We start from the raw sequence: 22179 nt of genomic DNA on the forward strand, positions 1-22179 counted from the left end.
AGTAGTGCTGGCATGATATAATGTTGAATCAATGTATCCCGATTCACCTTCCTACGAATTGCGATTCACTTTCTCAGGATTCACATATTGAATCGTGAGACACTGAATCGATGTATCGCGATTCTTTTTTTATGTTTTTTTTTGTCAATTCAGTAAGTAACATGTCCCTTTTTATTATCCACGGCACACATTATCAATACACATACACTATTAAATTGTTCTGGTCCTTATTTTGATCCACATTAATATCGTGATATAAAACAGTTTTATTTTTACAATATCAGCAGGTCTAAAAATATCAAATATCAATTATTCATCTATCCTGTTGTTTTCTTGGTAAATATTGACCTGGTTATGAATTCTGATATGAATCATATCATAACACCTGAATCGCAATATATAACATATCGTGACTGACGTGGCAATACCCAGTACTAGTAGAAAGAAGCTCATGAAAAGATTTCACCAAGTGTTTACTGGTGTATCTCGTCTTCAGAGTATGGTGAACATGTACATGTATGCTACAAAATTTCAATTTATCATAACTTTGTAAATACTGAATGGAAATGAAACATTTTTGGACTGATATTTGTTTTAGTGATTCTACTTTCACAACAAATACAAATGTTTTAGTTTATGTATGTATACCCCGATATCTTTCATACCTCTTTGTACTTCACATCCCTTATGGTACACACACATTTCACTATTTATTGTCATATTCCATCCTTCATCTTTCATAAATGAATCTGCCCCTCTATGATGACATAACCTGATCCTCCTCCAAGGACCCCATTGGAAATAAACCTAGTTTTATTTTAAGCAGGTTTTTATGGGTTATCCTCAAGAGGCTGGTCATTCATGACATCATTACTTTTTCTCTCATCAAAACTTTCTCATCTTATTATCATGTAACTTCATATGATCATCTATATTGTCATGTATGATATGCCTCTTGGAAGAATAAATAAATAAATAAATAATTGGCAAGGGACTTAGAATCTCTCCAATCTGATTAAAACACAGATCCAATTTCGTTTTTATAGTTCAAAATTTTGATTTTACTTGTCTTTACTACACTTGGATCTGGAAGCGTTGTTATTTAACTCGTGTTCTGCTGGAAATGATGGGTCAGCCAATCAAATGGTCTGTCGAATCGAGCGTTTGACCTTTTTTGCGCGGAACTGTGGGTAGACATTAGCGGCAATAGAAATCAAAACAATTAAAGCAAAAGTAGATAAAGAATACATGTCGGTCGCTAATTGGTTAATCGATTGACTGACTTAATCGGGTCAAATGTCGCTTGCTTGGTACCTGACGTCATAGAACGTGAACTCCCACTATGACTTGTTAGATCTACATGTAGTGTAGGCCATCGAAAGTATAAAAAACGAAACGAAATATAGATCTATATTTTAATTAGATTAGAATCTCTCAAGACGATCATCAGCTCTAGATACTTAGCTTACTGATGAATAGTCAACTGACTAGCTATGTTAGTGTGTTAGTTTTGGACCATAATAAAACTAACAAAATGATGAAACATCATGCTGTGTTTTGTAACGGATCAAGGAAATCCAATTATAGCTCCAAATTAACTCTAAATGTGTTGATTGGGCATTACACACCCCATTACATTCACAATTCAAATATAAGCATGAAATTAACTCTATTTAATACAAACTAAAGATTCAATGTTAGCCTTAAAATGACTGAAATATTGGGTTGATAAATGAAATGAGAGAGAGAGAGAGAGAGAGAGAGAGAGATGGGGTGTATCATCCACTGGACATAAACTGTATGATTTCAGGTCTAGCTCAAGACAAAGAGAGAGAGAGAGAAATGGGGTTTAACGTCCACTCGACACAAACTAGGTCATTTCGGGACTAACGTATGGTTTAATTTTTTATTTACATAATTCGCTTGCGCGTAGGGGTCTTTAGCATGAAATTAACTCTATTTAATACAAACTAAAGATTCAATGTTAGCCTTAAAATGACTGAAATATTGGGTTGATAAATGAAATGAGAGAGAGAGAGAGAGAGAGAGAGAGAGAGATGGGGTGTATCATCCACTGGACATAAACTGTATGATTTCAGGTCTAGCTCAAGACAAAGAGAGAGAGAGAGAAATGGGGTTTAACGTCCACTCGACACAAACTAGGTCATTTCGGGACTAACGTATGGTTTAATTTTTTATTTACATAATTCGCTTGCGCGTAGGGGTCTTTAGCAGTGGGAGGAAACCGGAGGACCCGGAGAAAACCCACGAGGATGGACAGGCGACCCTACTCCTTGCCACGTACAACCCGGGATTCGAAACCACGCCAGTCGACAGCTCAAGACAAAGACAATGATGAACTGTGTTATTATTAAGTGTCTTTAGAGTATGGATGAAGTAAAAAAAAAAAAATCAGAAATAAACCATGAAAGTATTAAATATGATAAAGTTATTTTTGATATATTTGATGACATATAAAATTTATATCCTGAATGTAAATTGTGCATATCGGATATCATATACCCCAGAGAAATAATTTATGAAAACATGATACAACGAAATGTCATCATGGCCCTATGTCAATATTGTGTTGTGAATAGTCAATTTAAAGGAATATACCAAATCAAATAAAACGAAATGAAAGAGAGAGAGAAATAGGGTTTAACGTCCATTCAACACAAACTAGGTCATTTCAAGACTAACATATGGTTCAATTTTGTTTCAATAATTTGCTTGTGCGTAGGGGTCTTTAGCAGTGGGAGGAAACCGGAGGACCCGGAGAAAACCCAAGAGGTTGGACAGGCAACCCTACTCCTTGTCAAGTACAACCAGGGAATCGAAATCACGCCAGATATTTGACTGTTTCTTCCATTTATTTCTTTCCTTTTTAGAAATAAAAACTCTACCGGTATTTAAATGAAAAACACCCATGCAAATTAGATTGTGTGTTTTGTTTTTTTAAGTCTAATTAAGCAAAGTATTTCAATTTCTTGGCATGCAGAACCTGACTGACAGGTATGGTACAGGACCCGGAGAAAACCCAGGCGACCCTACTTCTTGTCAAGTACAACCGGGGAATCGAAACCCCGCCACTTGACTCAATGATGTAACGCACACGGTCTATCATTGAGTCAACTGGCGGGGTTTCGATTCCCCGGTTGTACGTGACAAGGAGTAGGGTCGCCTGTCCTACCTCGTGGGTTTTCTCCGGGTCCTCGGGTTTCCTCCCACTGCTAAAGACCCCTACGCACAAGCGAATTATTGAAATAAAATTGAACCATGTGTTAGTCCCGAAATGACCTAGTGTGTGTCGAGTGGACGTTAAACCCCATTTCTCTCTCTCTCTCTACAGCTAAATGAAATGAAAAATATTAGAAAAAAATACTGGACTACCCAAAACAAACAGATGGAACATGTCACTGGGCAAAAATGTCAGGGTATCACTAACTGGCAACCCGACTGTTGTCTGCCAGCTTATTGTGAGCTAGCTTGACTGAGTGGGTGGTTGTTATGTCTTGATCAAATGGTTAGGCAGTTTGGGGAACATTGAGGGTTGTCAACGTACAAAAGACTCAGCAATTAGACAACGGAAAAAGAAGTTGACAGAAAATAATTAAGAATTTACTTAGGCTTCAATACAGTGTATGTATGGACAGTAAGTAATGAAAAATACATTCTGAAAAATGGAGCCTCCCAAAAAGAAGTACTGCTCTAACAACAGTTTATCTATAGCTTTAGGTACATGTACATTGTATCTCCAGGCAAATACAACGTTTTGACAAGGATTTGAAGCAAATTCCGTCTTCATTAGCCCAGTTCGGAGCAAAACAGTAGGACGTTAAACCCCATTTCATTTCATTTGAAGCAAATTTTTGATAGATTAATTACATGTAGCTTGAATATGTTTTTAGTCCAATATATCATAACAAGTAGAACAACATTATCTTTAAAGGAACACTTTAATATTGATTTCTTTACTTATTTCTAAAATCAAACTACTCTCTAATGTGGTGTGGTATTGATCATGTAAAAAATTTAATTTTATACAAAAATGCTGGATCTTTGGAGGAGTGGGGTGATGGAGTGGTTAAAGTAAAAAAAAAAGACACATTTCCTATGCAAAAATATTTTGGTATCCAATCTTCTTAGAACATTTAAATATGCCCAATCTGATTAAAATACAGATCTATATTTCGTTTTGTTTTTTTTACGTTTTCGATGGCCTACACTACATGAAGGTCTGACCAGTTGTAGTGGGAGGATGCATCAGAGGTCATAGAGCGACTTCTCAAAATGTTTTAAACTCAAGAAAACTCCTCCATGACGCAATATTAATCTATCATAAGAAGTCTTTTTTTGACACTTGACTTGATTGAGGGAGATCTCGAGCTCATTTTGAGCTTGTACTTGTCATTATGCGCTGTCCGTTTACTGAGCATGTACATGTAAATATTCAAGCCCTAGTAAATTCTTCGATTATCCTCTACCAACTTTTTTGACAGTTGACTTGATTGAGGGAGATTCTTTTTGAGCTAGTACTTGTCGTTATACGCTGTCCGTTTACCATAACATATAAATATTCAAGCTCTAGTAAATTCTGAAATATCCTCTACCAACTTTTTTTGTTCGGCTGTTTAGTTGTAGAGTCTATCAGTCTCTCAATGTTCTGACAACACATTAGAAGCACTTCAAATTATGTCACTGAAGGAGACACCCTGTCAGTTAGTGACACCCTTACACATATTTACCCTGTGGGCGCCCAATGCGTATATTTTTCAGGAAATCAAGTATTTTTTAAGTAAGATTGAGCAGGCTACCTGTTATAAATGACAAATAATTAGTCAATATTTGCTAACTTTTGTCACGCTAACCCCTAGATCTGCTCTTATATGTATAGCCCGGCCCCATGTTTGTTTTCTAAGTCCCTGTCTTCATTAGCTCAGTCAGAGCCGTAACAGTAGGACCGTAAACCCCATTTCATTTTATTCTTTCTAATCAGACTTATCAGAATAAAAACTATAGAATTGAAATAAAATTACATGTAATTACGTAGGCGTAAATACAAAGAAACCTAATGTTACTAATTATCAATTATTAAGTAGCCTATGCTATAGTAATAGTACTGTAGACCTAGTTCTATTACATATAAAATCAATGCTGTAATGGCTGCAAAATATATAAATTACAGTGGTCTACTTAGGGTTTCGATAGTCTGTTTCGATCTTTTACACGCGGGCCAAAGCACGTGCCAATGTTTGGGGATATATGCAAATTAGTTTAATCCTTCCGCGTTCGACCTGCTGCACAATGTTATTGGCTAGTCTGAGGATCTTACCGTTTCATTCACGAGACGACGATCTGATTCGTTGCTTTCCTCCATTTCTAACTTCTCATATCGATAGGATAAATCTAATTCAACTTTTCTTGGTTTCACCATTTCATATCATAACCCCATATGTTACATTCACACGACAATAACTTTTCACATTTTCTCGTATTGTTTTCGCTCATGAATAAAAGTGTGTGACAGAGATTTTCCGTGTCACCAATAACGGCATTTTTGATTGGTCTGTCAGCGACTAGTCTATATTAACCGCGGGGTAAATACACTCTGCGTACAGGTAAGCTAGTTTAACGACATATGATTGATTTTTTTTGTACAAAGAATGTAGTGTTCCGTCGATAAAAGCCGACGATTATTTATAACAAGAATATGAAAGATAAGGCAATGTGTCACATTTAAAAGCCAGAAATCAATATTAATTCATTATAAACTTGCAGTAGTTTTAACCTGCTCTCAAGTGCTTATTAATAGACTGGTCCTACAAGGGTTTTTCCAAAAATTTCGGCATTTCTATTTATAGTGCGATTGACATTTGCAACTTGCAAGTATTTGAGAAGAAACAATTTCTAGTCATTCGCGTGGTGCGTAAAACCGAGTGACATTTGCAACTTGCAAGTATTTGAGAAGAAACAATTTCTAGTCATTCGCGTGGTGCGTAAAACCGAGTTCCAGTGCAAACGTTGGAATTCTCGTAAAAGAACTCTTGACATTTGGAATTCGACATAAGACTAAGAGTAGCCTATGTCGCAGCCGTAGCGCCACTCCGAGCAAAAGTTTCCCTCATAGCACACTGCGTGGCGAACTATGCCGGTGTTCATTAGCCTGGTTAGCGCAGACGTAGATGTTTCAAACAACTCGTTACGCAAGACCTAACATGTCAGTCACTTGAATCGCTATCTTGTCAGTTACGTGACGCCCGTGTAGAACTTATAATACTGTAAATAAACATTAGTTTTAGTACCAACTAACTCAAGAATTATAGTTTTCAAACGATATATTCGAGAAATATGGAGATGTGTAAGATTCAATAAAATTGTAGATTGACGTCGTAGGCTGTTATACGTTTTTTTTGATCCGACCGGGCTAATGAAGACAGACATAGGCCTTGCAGTATGCTACGAGGGGAATTTTGGTCGGGCAGCGGTATTTCCAACTACTCGTCATCGAATTCAAACTACCACGACAGTGTGTACACGGGACTTTGGTTTTTGTCCCATCCGAACGACTAGACGCTGCTTTTTGGCCAGGTTCTGTCTGCACCACTGCCAAGTGAAAATTACGCCTGAAATTCCCTAGAAACTTATCATGTCCAACACTGATATCGATCATGGGACCTCCTGGTTAGCGAGCCAGCATCCTACCCACTGAATCACCGCATCCCCTAGAAAGAAATCAAAGATCAATAATTGGTCATGTTTACCAAATATTTACCTTTAATTCCCAAGAACACGTGGTCACCTTTAAAGGGACGCCATCACTTTCAAAACAAAATAAATGTCTGTAATTAAAGGGGCTTTGTTGTTTTCAAGAAGAAAATAAATCGCGAAAAATCGACATTGAGCTTTCAATAATTCGTTTGCGCGTAGGGGTCTTTAGCTGTGGGAGGAAACCGGAAGACCGGGGAATCGAAACCACGCCAGTTGACTCAATGACAGACTTTATGGTACAGCGCGCACGTACTAACCATTCATAGCCATCCAACCCCCCATTGAGCTATCTATACCTATCATTACACTGTTTGTGTTGTCGGCTGCTGACTTGAAATATATCTCTATCAAATTTTGAAATGGACACCTGCAATAGGACAATTTATTACAATATCTATAATGAATGAATGGATGATCGAATGAATGAATCAAATAATGTGTCTAACATCAATTCTATGGAATACAATTACAGCTTAATACTGAATTGTGACCTATATATTCCAGTTCAATTACTAAATGCCGGGATCACGTGGCTAAGGGGGTAAGACGCTGGCTCGCTAGCCTGGAGGTCGGGTGTTCGATCCCTGCATTGACCGAGAAAGTTCATCCAGATTTTCCGGCGTGGTTCTCCCTTGTCAGTGATGCAGGACGGAGGGGCTGACAAGGAAAGCTGTCTAGTCGTTCGGGTGGGACGAAAAACCGAGGTGCCGTGTACACATTGGCTTGCGCGTAAAAGATCCCTTGGCAGTTGGAATTCGATATAAGTGTAGGCCGTAGCGCCGCTGCCCGGGCAAAATTTCCCTCATGGCACATGTATGGCGTATGTCCGTCTTCATTAGTCCAGGTTAGGAGCAGAACAATAGGACGTTAAACCCCATTTCATTTCAACAAGTTTAGGTCTAGTTTACGAATGGCATCTATAGTTGTTTTAACTGGTTTAAGTCTGCTTTAAAATACTCATATAGTTTTTTTTATCAAGTTTAAGTTAGGTTTGAAACAACTTACTTTAGCAGTGGGAGGGCCGAGAGAAAACCCACGAGGTTGGACGCGTGACCCTATAAAACACCTTGTCACGGACACGAAGTGAATCGAATTTTTAAGTGATGCCATTTGAATCAATGGCAGACCATATAATCTAAGCCATTCGGCCACCCAATCTATGTAGATCAACAGACAAACTGCAACGTATGCTGGAGTTTAAGACAATTTTAATCAATTATGTCCCTCGCGCATTGTACACAAGTTACACACTGTCTACGCAATGCCCGACGGAAAATGGTCAGCATATTGAGACGCAATGGCACTACTTGTTTACGCATATGTTAAGTGTTGTTCACGCGCTGATACGCACCTCGGCAGTGTTCACGTGAGTTCGCACAATTCGCGCATGGTTCACGAAAATTTCAAAATTCTCTCAACGACATTGCACGCACGCCCACACCCTTCATACACCCCTCACGCTCGTTCACGAAGACTTTAATAATTGACATCCCGAAGTTCGCGCCATTGCGGGGACGACAATCGTGCAATTGCCAGGGTGGCCCTGGGTGGCATAAGTTGAGATACCCTTCATATTTAGAATTTGATTTCTTTATCAAATGTTAAATAATTAATCTGAGTACATTGCAAATGGCGATTATACACTTTAATATACTACAACATAAACCTTATATTATAGACATATATGACAAACATACCGTAGTTTCAAAACGCTTAATTTGCCCCCTTGCTCTATCCCCTTTTCCAACAATAATACCAAAATAAAAACCAAAAAAAAAAAAACCCACACCGCAAATATAACCCAAACATACCCCACCCTTCACCCGAGTAATTGCATACAGTGTCTGCGATATCAACATAATTGGAAGTCGACGTAAATCCCTTTATTACCAATAAAGGTATATTTCAAACAGTGTAAGAACGTGTGTAAGGGGAGATAATTCGGTTTAAACACTTCCCAATAAATACTTCCTTGCGGTGCTTATTGACAAATGATGCAAGTCGCGTGTTGACTATGTAATAAATATTGCAACATAATGTAAAAAATCCAGTTTGATTAATAAAAAAAGATATATCTTATACATCTTTACTAAAGAGATGTCGGCACCGTTAGAATAGAGCCATTCTTTATTGACCGTGATGTATGTTTTTCGGGACAGAGCTGCCATACAGCCGAATATTCACATTCTTCGTTGTCTGCAGTTCTAACGGACATTAAACACTATCTTAGTCGACAATAATATCATCTTCGTATAACCATCGTCGATAATAAGTGGCTATCGTGTATGGTATGCATAGCTGGAAGTAGACGGGGATGAAAACGAAATGTGTTGGGATAAAAGAACCCTTGGCAGTTGGAATTTAACCAAGCGCATTCGGCAAACCTCGGAGGACTCCGGTACCCTACATCTAACCTCCGCCATTTTCCTAATAAGTAAATAATTGTATGGGTGTAGGTACATATCACTTACCGTCATACAGCCGAGGTTAGATGTAGGGAACTGAAGTCAGCCGAGGTTTGCCGAATGAACTGCAAGAGTATAGGCGAAAACGCAGCTGTCTGGGAAAACTTCCCATCATAGCACATTTCATAGTTCTATGTGGTGCAGAACAATAGGACATTAAACCCAATTTCATTTCTTATCTTGATTTTTCTACGTAACCGTGTCAAAGAAACTCGTGGAACAACAAACGTTTGAATTTGTCCAAATCAGTGCATAAATTTTAATTCTATCAAACGACGATTCCATTCAGTGTTACGATACCATGGTTTAAATTGAATGATCAAATTGATCGGTCTGATGATATAGTTCGTTCAACTGATGTCAACGGTGCCCCATTCGGCACACTGGGAACTATATACCTTGAGAATAGAGCTCTGTCGAGAAAGACCGCCATATTGAAAAATTAGTGTACAGTTTAGAAATGCGGTTCTAGAGCCGTTTGACATCTTTTCATACATACAAGGACTAAATAAACATTTTCAATTTCATTCAATAGAAAAATATGGAAGCAGAATTAAAATGTCGGTCAACCAGTTTCGTGGCTGTTCCCAAGCAGAGCTAATTGTAGTGTGTGTATGTGTGTGTCTGAAATAGCTTAATTTACCGTTCGTCTCCACCGAAGTGATATCGCCAACACTTACATGTTGTATATAAAAAAAAATATTTACATAGTGATTAGCTAATTGTAGACAGACATCGCAAGTTTCGTATGAATGGTGTGCAGGTTTTGACAATTAGGTCGAGGTCACGGGTGTATGCGTCGAAATACTCTTCATACTTGACCACGGTGACTATGGCGACGTGAAGTGAAGCGTGCTAAAGGTAAAAAAAAAAAAAGAAAAAAAAAGATAGATACAGTACCTTGCTTACTTTCCCTGGAATTGCCCCCTGGACCAGGGACGGTCGTTTTAGTGGCACGAAGCCAGAATATAACAGTTCTTGTTCAGATGTAAGATTTGCTTTGCCGTCTTCTGCCATTTTATAAAGTTAATTTGAATAATAAACGTTGACTTTGTATGTTCTAGAATTGTCTACCATCTATTGGTTTACCACTATGTTTGTATGATGTCACACTGTGTATGATGTCACACTGTGTATGATGTGTGTATGATGTCACACTTTGTCACACTGTGTATTCTGTCACACTTTGTCACACTATGTACGATGTCAGGCTATGTATGACGTCACTCTATGTATGATGTCACACTATGTATAATATCACACTGTGTGTGTTTGTATGATGTCACGCGTTGTGGTGTTTGTATAATGTCACACTGTGTGATTGCACGTATTTTTTAATGACGAAAGCTGTGATTTTTTTACAGTTCATTTACGTTATAAAACATTTTTTCTGAGTTACACCACTTGTTCACATACATATACTTCTACTGTCTACACGTTAATGCACTATTTCGTAATGCGGGTTTAGTCTATACATTAATTAATGTACTATTTAGTAATGCGGATTTAGACCGTTTAACATCTTTTCATACATACACACATAGACTAAATAAACATTTTCAATTTCATTCAATAGAAAACTATGGTTTCAGTGATGATACACGACTACTACTGCTATTACTGACTCTAAACCATGTAAGCTAAACATCCCACATCATACAGCCTTTAATAAAATCATTAATATCGGATATACACGAGGCTAATATAGAATTCGGTAATATTGAATTATTTCCCCGACCCGGATACTGTATACTGTTATTTCTTGTTAGAGATGTGTGATATATTTGTACGACGATGGTATATTTGATATTTATCGAATATTTATCGTTGTTAAATGTCGATACCCCCTGTACACTATGGTATATTAACTAGAGTATATAGGTCTCGAGGTATTCAACTCTATGCAATATAAGAGTAAGTTTATAATATACACCAGGATAAAATCAATAATGATGGAATGGATACACACTGATGGGGGACATACAATAATTCCTATTTCTCAACAAAACGTGAATAAACGTAGCTAATCGGGTCGTTTTTTTTGTCATTATCTATTGAATTAGTAACACACAGTTATAAATATTCCAATGCTTATCTCAATAAAATGCGGGCGAAGTATACATTAATCCAGTTTTTTCAATAAATTAACTCCAATCTTATACCATTATAGTTAATAATAGAATACTGATATTGGTAATATTCTAATGAGCAAACCTGTCACAAACTAAACAATAAAACGGAATAAATTGAATATTCCTCTTGACAATTTGAATTAAACCACTAGTTTCATTAATACGGCATTTCGCAACGTAATATTATATCATAAAGTGGTGCTCTCCAGTTCGTTTGTATTAGTTTTCAAATTATGACGTTTCTCGATGTTTATGGAACGAAACAAAGAACTGAACGTGCACATATAATCCAAGCAAATGTCTCTGACGTAGGCGAACCATTAAACTGGTGTAAAATGTCAAATGACGTAAACTTGACACTGACGTAAAATGTCAAAGACGTAAAAATTCTTCTGACTTAAAATGCCAAACGACGTAAAGATTACAAAAACGTAAAATGCCGTAAAATTTACACTGATGTAAAATGTCAATGACGTAAAATGCTGGTGACGTAAAATTGTCAACCACGTAAATTGTCAATGACGTAAAGATTACACAAACGTAAAATGTCAATGACGTAAAATTTACACTGATGTAAAATGTCAATGACGTAAAATTGTCAACCACGTAAAATAGCAATGACCTTAAAATACCAAACTATTATTGACGCACAATCCCGGTTATATTCACCAGTATATCCACAATATATACAGATGATTTCAAACGAATAGCTTGTTCCTACAAGAGATGACTACCAGTAGTAATATATCTTCTCACAATGGGCTGAATTTCAGTTAGTTAAATGTATATAATACTGGTAGCTGGTAATCTGTGTAAATTAGTATAATTAACAGCCTATATGTCCACTGTCTTGTCATATATTATATAACAACTAGATTAAACACATATGTCTCTATATTATATATAAATAAATGATCCCGCTATCACTGTACATATTCCATATAGACTATATACCCAATGTGATACTCTCATCAATTCGCCGCAGTCGATTCAATTTTAATAAATTTAAACATCCACTACGTCAATACCGCTTTATTCACAACATAAAGTTTAAAGCCATTCGCAGACTACGAGCGAATTTACTCGGCTAATACTGAAGATAAATGAATTGAAAAATGCCGATAAAAAGAGCTTCTATCTAATTGATGAATATTGTAGTATTTCCACTTGGTTTTGTTTGTATTGATCGTGTTTTTGTTTTGTATCTAAAATAAATATAATGAGAACTCCATATGTGACACTAGATCCAGAATAATACGAAATTGTGTCTATATTGTTTGCTGGGCCATCTTCTTAATACCTCTACTAATTGCTACGAAATCTTCACACTATTAAAAAAAAATACACAAAGCAGTATTATCTCCTTCATACAAATTGAAATAATTGGAGAAAATAAGACATTCGATTAAAATTCGATTCTGTTGATATTTGCATGACACATCCAATTATGCAAGAGTTCAAGTATTATGGCATTTCACACGTTAATTATTGTCACTTCTGCCTATTCGTACTTCAAAACTACCCACAGGATAACGTAATGTTCGCTCTCACTGTATATAGACAAGAGATATTCAAATAATTATTTATTAATACCAACTTGAACACACTATAGAACGCGTGCTGTCGATTTAACAATGAGATGGATTTATGCTCCAATATCTATAAACATACCAACTGATACTGAGAATTACTGTTCTACTTTACGTATCAAAATATTCCCTTCAGTAAAAAAACATTTATTAATATTCCCACTGTTCTATTCACGATAAAGATGATGTTCTCCGAGGAGCGGTTGGTTAATGTTTCATTATTCCCTTTAGAATTACCTAGAAAAACTATAGTTACTAATATTTCTAGTTGATGTTCTCGGTGGAGCAACTGTTCAGTTTTTTAATAAATCCCTTAAGAAGTACGGTAGGGTAATTCATATATAATATTCACCATGGGTATATACAATGTTCATACGCAATCGTTTGTTCCATTTTCCATATTTTCATTAGAATCTGTAAGTAACACAAAGTCAAAACAATAGTTCTTAATATTCCCCTATGGTGTATTAGTTTTTAACCTGTGATGTATCTTATATATACATAACTATGTTATAACTGTTATACTACTACGGATCTTAGTGTGGTATATTAACTGTTACACCATGGTTCCTGTAATTAGTGTAGCAGGGCAGGATTAGTATCATTTAACCGCGTACCATATGTTAACATACAACCAAGTAGAAAATAGAACATGACGACTTTGCCATCACTTCTCTAATTTTCGCGGGTTAATAGGCAAATTCTTTTTCTCTGTGAGTACCTTGCGCCATAAACGATGAACTTGCTCGAGTGCAGAATGATCTGTAACTCTTAGCGTCGGCACAAAAGGTGATTAATATAAAATATGTTGGTACCGCACGAGTTCTTGGATGGTAAAATAAATGTCTACCGCTTGAAATGATCTCGCTGACAATATTTTCATTTAATTATTTTCAAAACACAGCCAGGTCTGTTTTTTTTTCTTTGTGTTTTTTGGCAGAAAATCAACACTACGGATCACGAACACGACCGTACACACAACATCAATATATTCTAAGGGTTCAACAGTTTTAAAACATTCATGCAAAAGTTGATCATTTTAAAAAAACCCAGGTATATTTGAAAATATCGGTATATTGCAATATGGAATTTGAGTTGGTAGGTTAAATATAAATGTTTCCAATATATGAATTTTCTAGAATTATTTTCGAAAAACCAACGTGGGTATAAATAAACACCGTATATTGTACTCCAGGTGATGTCTTTTAGATAAATTAACTTAGTTATAAATGAACACCGTATATTGTATACTCCAATGGATGTCTTTACATAAATTAACTTAGTTATGGTTTATGTGACGAGGTGTTTTTGAATTATGTTTATAATTACACAGTGGTTCCTCTGACAATGGCACTGAAACTGAAAGTAAGACCACGTCTCAACCTAATCTAAACACGAAGGCGAAAACCTTTTAAATATATGTTATACTGTATATTCTTCTTTCTTACTTAAGGCAATTATTAGTCAATTACTTCCTGTTTGGCGAGTTACTTTTTTACACAAACGTTTAGCTTTGGATCAGCCATCAATAATTATTTATGTTTTCATGTAAAAGAGTTATAGTTGCTCAAAAATATAGCAAGAACCCATCGACGGGAAGTCTACTTGTTGACCAGAAATCCCTTTAAATGTCAAAATAAAGAATGTTTAAATACGGCTTGTAACTGTTACAGTTGATGTGTTCCTCACGAAAGAAATATGGAAATATTCACTCGAATCTTTGAAATGTTGCCTGGAATCAGCTTTGTGTTAATTGTTTAGTAAAAGAAAAGAAACAACCCACACCTCTTTGTTCGATTGCTATGAGACGAGTCTGTTGCTTTCAATCGGGGGTAGCTTACATTTTAATTAAGTTAAGTGAAATCTCTTTGTCAAAATAAGAAACGTCCATTCTTTACAACCATCGTTCAAAGCTTCTCTACTGTTTTGTTGTAAATTGACAAAGCATTAGGTTGATGGTCCCCACGTATCTATATATGACTGCTTAGGATATCAATAGCGTTGACGGCTTTCTTTGTGTTTCAGAAACTGTCACAGAACATTTCAACTTAAAATAAACCCCCGATGATTTAAAAACCACTCAAAGATCTTTTAGAAAAAAAAGTCGAAAGCCAAATTACTTTCTAGAATGGCGGAGTAACGACCAGCAAAGTGGGGGTTGCAGCGCCGCGGTTAAATTTAAAGATGGCGTCAAACGAAATTGGTATTCATTAGAGGAAGAAATAGACGTTCTTGCTTATTCACAGGCAATTTTCTTCTCATTTACATACATACTCTATCTACACTGTACGGTTAATGCGTTTTTTCTGAAACGAGGAGTGATAGAATTCGTTGTTAAAACAAAATTCACACCTTTTGTAATGATGTTGTACTCTCTCTACACCGTACGATTAATGCATTTTCTTGAAACGTGGAAGTAATCACTGGCAATGTTCAGTGATAAGATTCGTATATAGTTTAAACAAAATTCACAAATTTTGTAATGATACTGTAAGCTTGTGACAATTTGAATTATTGTCGTCCAAGATATATAGATTCACCTGAAAAGCACCAAGTTCAAAAATCCATTGTTAATTTGGATATTTTTTAATATCGTACTTGTCTTTTTCTCTCCTATATCGTGACTAACTTACGCAATACTTTAAAGTTCCAATCACTTGGGTGTCTGGACGATGTTTATAAATAACTTCTTTCGAACAATATGTCCTTTTCTCACCCGCGAAGTAAACTGAACTGAACTGAACTGAATGTCAATTTTCTTCTTCAAGTTACATGATTATAAAACGCCTTCCAGAAATAACCCGTCGTCTTCAACAATACCACTTGTAGATCACTCTGAAAAATTGATTTTTAATTAATAAAAAAAAATATATAGCATGTGTGTTTGTTTTGTTTTTACCTTACGTCATTCTTGCCAATTCTTGATTGATCCAAGCGATCGATTTTCTCCACAAGATTAGTATGGATCTTGTTGACACCTAAAATAACTTCCCGGATAATTGTATAGAATCATTTTAACCTGACTACCATACCAACAACCTACCCATCCCACTACAAAAACCAGTTAACCATAATTGAGTACCCATTGTTCAAGACTAACATTCAGTAATATTTAATGACTGTGACTGTAAAAATATATAGTTTAAATTTTAAAATAGCATACTTCAAAGAAAGCCGCCATCAGTACAAATGAAATCGATATAAATGAAATGAAATGGGGGTTAACCGGGCTCAATGCACTAACCCGCCATTAGTACAACTGAACTCGATAGAAATGAAATGAATTGGGTTTAACCGGGCTCAATACACTAACCGACCGTGATAAGAGGGAGAGAGAGAGAGGGAGAGAGAGAGAGGGGGGGGGGAGAGGGAGAGCGTTTAACATCCACTCGAAACAAACCAGGCCATTTCGGGACACACATATGGTTCAATTTTATTTCAATAATTCGTTTGCGCGTAGGGGTCTTTAGCAGTGGGAGGAAATCTGAGGACCCAAAGAAAAACAAAGAGGTTGGTCAGGCGACCCTACTCCTGGCCACGTTCAAGCGGGGAATCGAAACCACACCACTTGACTACATGGCAGACCTTGTGATTTGACACACACGCGTTAACCCAATATAGGAAACCAACCGACTATATATATAGGCCATTGCCCGAAACAACGTAATTCAACTATTCATGATAATCAACTGTGTTCATTGTTTAATAGACATCCTAACCTACAAGGGAGAACAGATCAATATTTGAATAAAGCATTTCCTCTATGACTTTTACAGAATGTGTTATAATTATTGATTACCATAACACCATAACATACAGCACACCATCTGTAACACACAACACACCATGACACCCAGCAAGTCATCTGCAACACAGCACACCACCTCTTAACTAATTAACGTCATAACACACAGCACACCATCTGATAACTGATAAACATCATAACACACCGCACACCATCTGTAACATACAGCACACCACCTCCTAGCTAATCAACATCATAACACACAGCCAACCATCTGATAATTAATTAACATCATAGCACCCAGCACACCATCTCTTTACTAATTAACACACAGCACATCAACTCTTTACTAATTAACACACAGAACACCATCTCTTAACTAATCAACATCGCAACACACAGCACACCATATGTAACAGACAGAACACCACATCCTAACTATTTATAGCATACAGAACACCATCTCTTTACTAATTAACACACAACACACCATCCCCGAACTAATTAACATCGCAGCACACCATCCCCGAACTAATTAACACACAGAACACCGTGAACTAATATAGTGTTATCTGAATTTAGTTTCGAACAATGAAGCGGTATTTTGCCTAAAGCCCTGGAAAAGGGAACACCAAATTACCTAAAATTTTAAGTGTAGACTGATACCCTTCATTTCACAAAGCAGATCAACCCATCAACCTTAATCAATTGACACTTTTATTTTTACTTCAGTCAAACAGCCCTAGTCAATTGAATTTAGGGGGTGGGGCTAAATGGTTAGCGTGTGCGCGCTGTATCATAAAGTCTGTCATTGAATCAACTGGCGTGGTTTCGATTCCCCGGTTGTACGTGACAAGGAGTAGGTTCGCCTGTCAAACCTCGTGGATTTTCTCCGGGTTCTCCGGTTTCCTCCCACTGCTAAAGGCCCCTACGCGCAAGCGAATTATTCAAATAAAATTAATTAAACCATATGTTAGTCCCGAAATTACCTAGTTTGTGTCGAGTGGACGTTATATATGGTTTATTGGTCGACCTAATCCTAGCCCTAAAATCAATACATCAACAAGCACCATTTTAATTCCAGTCAAAATATAGCTTGGTTAGCTATACCCCCCCCCCCCGTCTCTCTCTCTCTCCCCACTCTCTCTCTCTCTCCCTCTCTCTCTCTCCCCCGTCTCTCTCTCCCTCTCTCCCTCTCTCTCTCTCCTGGATACCTAAATCATCAAGCACCATTTTAACCCCAGTCAAAATGTAGCTTGGTTAGAAACCGCTAAACCTGCCTGCCTCTACCCTCGTCTTCCCCCTCTCTCTCTCCCCGTCTCTCTCTCTCCTCTGAATACCTCAATACCCACGTCTGTCTGCTTCTCGGTCTCCACACTCGTCCCCCCTCTCTCCAGCTCGCCCTCCTCTGAATACCTGAATACCCACGCACACTGTTAGATGTAGATGTATGTATGTAATATAGTATGTCCATCAGTTATCAGATAATTGAAATTGTTGATCTTATACAACCATTAACTGTTTCCAACTAATTGACATTTATAAATCATTAATAGACCACGACGATTGTGTAACAAACAATTAAAAACCGCAAAACAATTTACAATTTAAAGGTACAGATTCAGGGTAAGTGGAATACACACGAGTTGTCAACCTATGGTACAACACGTACACTGGACTGGTCCAACAGGCACATGTTGGACACCATGGTTATAAGTATCCAATATAAAAATAGCCGCATGACTTTACTCTGCAAAGGTGGTTGGGATGGCCTAGTGCAGTGTAGAGTGCCGCGCTTTCACCTCTAGCTGCCCGATCACCTCTGGTTTGCGGTTGTGGTTCCGATCCCTGGTGTGAGCGTATGTGGCTTGCAGATAGGGGCGCCTTCTCAACCTCGTGGGTTCACTCCGGATACTCCGGTTTCCTTCTACAGAAAAGGCCCCTGCGCGGGCGCCAAATCATAAAAATATAAAACATCACCACTAAGAACAAAATTCCCCCTGAAATACCTGCGATTTCACCCTAGGTAGAAGCGGATCTTCAGCACCAAGAACGAACGAACTTTCCCCTACATGCGCCCATTAGACACTGCACATGTATTTCACGAGGCATGTTAATGGGAGTGACTTCTCCTACCTCCCATGCACCTGTTCTCACCCTTTGCCGAACTAATCAATGTCTGACGTCATAGGGTCAAAAGCCCATCTCGTTTGATCCCTGACGTGAACTCCCACCATAACTTGTAAGATCTTCATGTAGTGTAGGCCATCGAAAGTATAAAAAAACGAAACGAAATATAGATCTGTATTTCAATCAGATTGTTTGGTATATGGAACATATACAGGGTTGTCCGCCCCTGTTATACCACCTTTATTACATTTTTGTCGACTTTAATACTTCCTTATTTTGTTGTTTAATGAAGTCTGGTTGAGGTTTCAAGTGTTGGACGGCTGACAAGGACTAGATCTCGCCCAATGACCCACCCCTCTCTTAATAACCAGGGGGACAGGTGTTCGTTATCGGTGTTGAACAAAAACGTTCCCCTTGAAATCAAGCCATGCAGGACGGATGGCATCTATTCCTTTGCGTGCACGTATAAAAGCCTTCACAGTTGGAATTTAATTGCTGTCCGGGCAAAATTCCCCCACATATATGTAGTGGCGTATGTCGACTTCATTAGCCCGCTTAGAGAAGAAAAGTAGGACTTTAAACCCCATTTCATTCATTCAGTCATGTATTCATTCATTCAGACTCAAATCCGCCTTTACGTCAAAAGCCGATGCAAACTAACTCCATGTGTACACAGATCTAGTTGGAATATACATATCCCCTGAAGACACGTCGCCTGACGACCCGACATTACACTCCAACATATTTCTAATCGAGCTTTGATGTTCACTTGACTATCGGTAAAATACGAAAATAAATAATGTGACTATAACATTATTAAATGTCGGCGGTTCTTCTGTCGGTAGATAAATAACAGTTTATATGTGATGATCAAGGGAGCTGTCTGGTATTTCAGATCTCTCTTTAAGAAATGGATATGGAATACAATGAATAAAATCTCGAGGTAGGCTTCTGAATGAGTTGGAATCAGACAATCAGAGGGACGTCATAATCAGAACGTTAAACAGCAGATCACACCCCCGTTGGACACCGTGGAAGATCGTAGACTGGCCGTATTACCTAGTTTGTGTCGAGTGGATCTGGGAGGAGTCGGAGGAGTTGGACGGGGTCTAACGTTCTAACGTGTACGTTTCAGGGAGAACGCTAGACCGGCGACGGTCCTGCACGTTTTAGCACATATGACGTCATATATGGATTGTGGGTTAGGGTTGGGATAGGGGTTAGGACATGCAGATTTCGTCAAACCCTAACCCTGGACGAAGCCTAACACTAACCCCAACCCTAACGCACAGTCCACATATGACTTCATATGTGTATGACCGTCTCCGATCTAGCGTTCTCCACGTTTTAGACCATAAGGTCTGTCACTGATAAATCAAGTGGTGTGGTTGTATAGACCATGGTTTAAAAACGACATTTTAATTGTAATGGCGAGTCTGGGGTAAAAACGACATTTTTGACCGGCGTATTTGGAGAAATGATACATGACTGGGTGGACTATTGAAAAGGAAATTAAGAATTGATGAAATACTCTCTTAGTTTGCTGCCGTGGCAAAATAAACCCTAAGCGTCATCATCTGGGGACAATGTAAAATATCACCATAACAATATTTTCCGTTATAAAATCAACCCACAAAGATATGTTGAAAATGAAAACAATTCACTGCCGAACAACTTGGCTCGAAACCTCATTAACATCTCAGGAAAATACAAAAATAAAAATATCATGGAACTTTCAATTTGAAGCTAGGGTAAAAAAAAGAGAAGAGAGTTAATTTACTTGATCATTAAACAAAATTACTCTACTTGTACGTGACATCATATTGAACGCTCAATTCAGGATTGTCTTAAATGTCATCATTTATAAATTCAACATTAATTTAAAAAAAAATAAAATAAAATAAAAAGAGAATTCAATTCCCGTATCATTAAGCATGTAATCTTTCCTCCCACATGCCAGCATGAGTTCTATCTATCGTTATCCCAATGTGAGTTCATCTGAGGTATAAAATTGATAATTTGACACCCTGACACGGCAGCGTGTCATGTTTGACATTTTAAACAGTAAAAGCTAAAATAACTGTTGACATGGAAATATGTAAAAACAACAAACAGTGAGGTTCTCATTGATTTATTTTTTGGGTTTTTTTTTTCTCGGAGATCAATTTGGCGATAAACATGAAGATTGGTATACAGAATGGGATTAAATGTCTTGTAAAAAGAATTCGTCAGAGAAAATGAAATGAAATAGGGTTCAACGTCCTACTGTCCTGTTCCGACTAGAGAGAGAGAGAGAGAAATGGGGTTTAACGTCCACTCGACACAAACTAGGTCATTTCAGGACCAACATATGGTTCAATTTTATTTGCCTAATTCGCTTGCGTGTAGGGGTCATTAGCAGTGGGGGGAAACCGGAGGACCCGTAGAAAACCCACGAAGTTGGACAGGCGGCCCTACTCCTTGTCACGTACAACCGGGGATTCGAAACCACGCCAGTTGACTCAATGACAAACTTTATAATACAGCACGCACGTGCTAACCATTCAGCCACCCCCCACCCCCCTTGCTCCGACTAGGCCAATGAAGACGGGCATACGCCATATGAGGGAAATTTTGTCCGGATCTTTTACGTGCATGGCAATGTAAAAACGCCACCTCGGTTTTTCGTCCCATCCGAACGACTGGACAGCTGTCCTTGTCAGGCCCTCCGCCCTGCACCACTGACAAGCGGAAACCACGTCGGAAAATCTCGATGAACCTTCTAGGCCAATGTAGGGATCGAACACCCGACCTCCAGACAAGGGAGCAAGTGTCTTACCCACTTAGCAACCGTGCCGAGAGAGAGAGAGAGAGAGAGAGAGAGAGAGAGAGAGAGAGAGAGAGAGAGAGAGTTACTTAAAGGTGCATTATGTAAGATTTAGATAAGGAGCTGGGGCCTGTTTCTCGAAATCTTAACTAAAGATAAAATCCAAATTTTAGTACATGTAGATATTTTGAATTTTGATTGGCTAAGCACTAAAATGAATCTAATATTATCCAATCAAATTACTAAAACTTGGATTTTATCTTAGTTAAAATTTCGTGAAACAGGCCCCTGGTCGTTCTTACTATAATATTTCAAAAATAAATAATGCACGTCGTTCAAAATACTAAATTCTTAGCGAAGTTATCACCGTTTGGGGGTTTTGACAAGATGTGGCATAAATTGTTTATTATCGTATGTCGTAACAACGGTACTTGTTATTCGAGACTTAATCTCGCTTCGCCATTTTTAAAGTAAATCATTAAATTACTACCGTGTTTTAATCGGTTTAAATCTCAGCCATCAAAGTAACTACAGAGAAGAG

The 22179-nt window shown here is 37.7% G+C and overlaps 1 protein-coding gene across 6 annotated transcripts in view; it reads right to left on the reverse strand.

The window, feature by feature from the left end:
* LOC126831685 (dipeptidyl peptidase 4) overlaps positions 1-22179 on the reverse strand; it is a 385894-nt gene that overhangs the window by 127805 nt on the left and 235910 nt on the right. Inside the window, exon 1 of one of the 6 annotated variants that reach the window (XM_050562330.2) lies at positions 10137-10349. The exons of 4 other annotated variants lie outside the window; for them this stretch is intronic. In XM_050562330.2, coding sequence (XP_050418287.1) covers positions 10137-10253 — 117 coding nt within the window. In that variant the 5' untranslated portion in view covers positions 10254-10349. Of the gene's footprint in view, positions 1-5335; positions 5521-10136; positions 10350-22179 lie in introns of those variants that run through there. One more of the 6 variants, XM_050562332.2, reaches the window with a different exon arrangement.

The sequence above is a fragment of the Patella vulgata genome, chromosome 9 (genome assembly GCF_932274485.2).
Source record: "Patella vulgata chromosome 9, xgPatVulg1.2, whole genome shotgun sequence".
NCBI classification, from domain to species: domain Eukaryota; kingdom Metazoa; phylum Mollusca; class Gastropoda; family Patellidae; genus Patella; species Patella vulgata.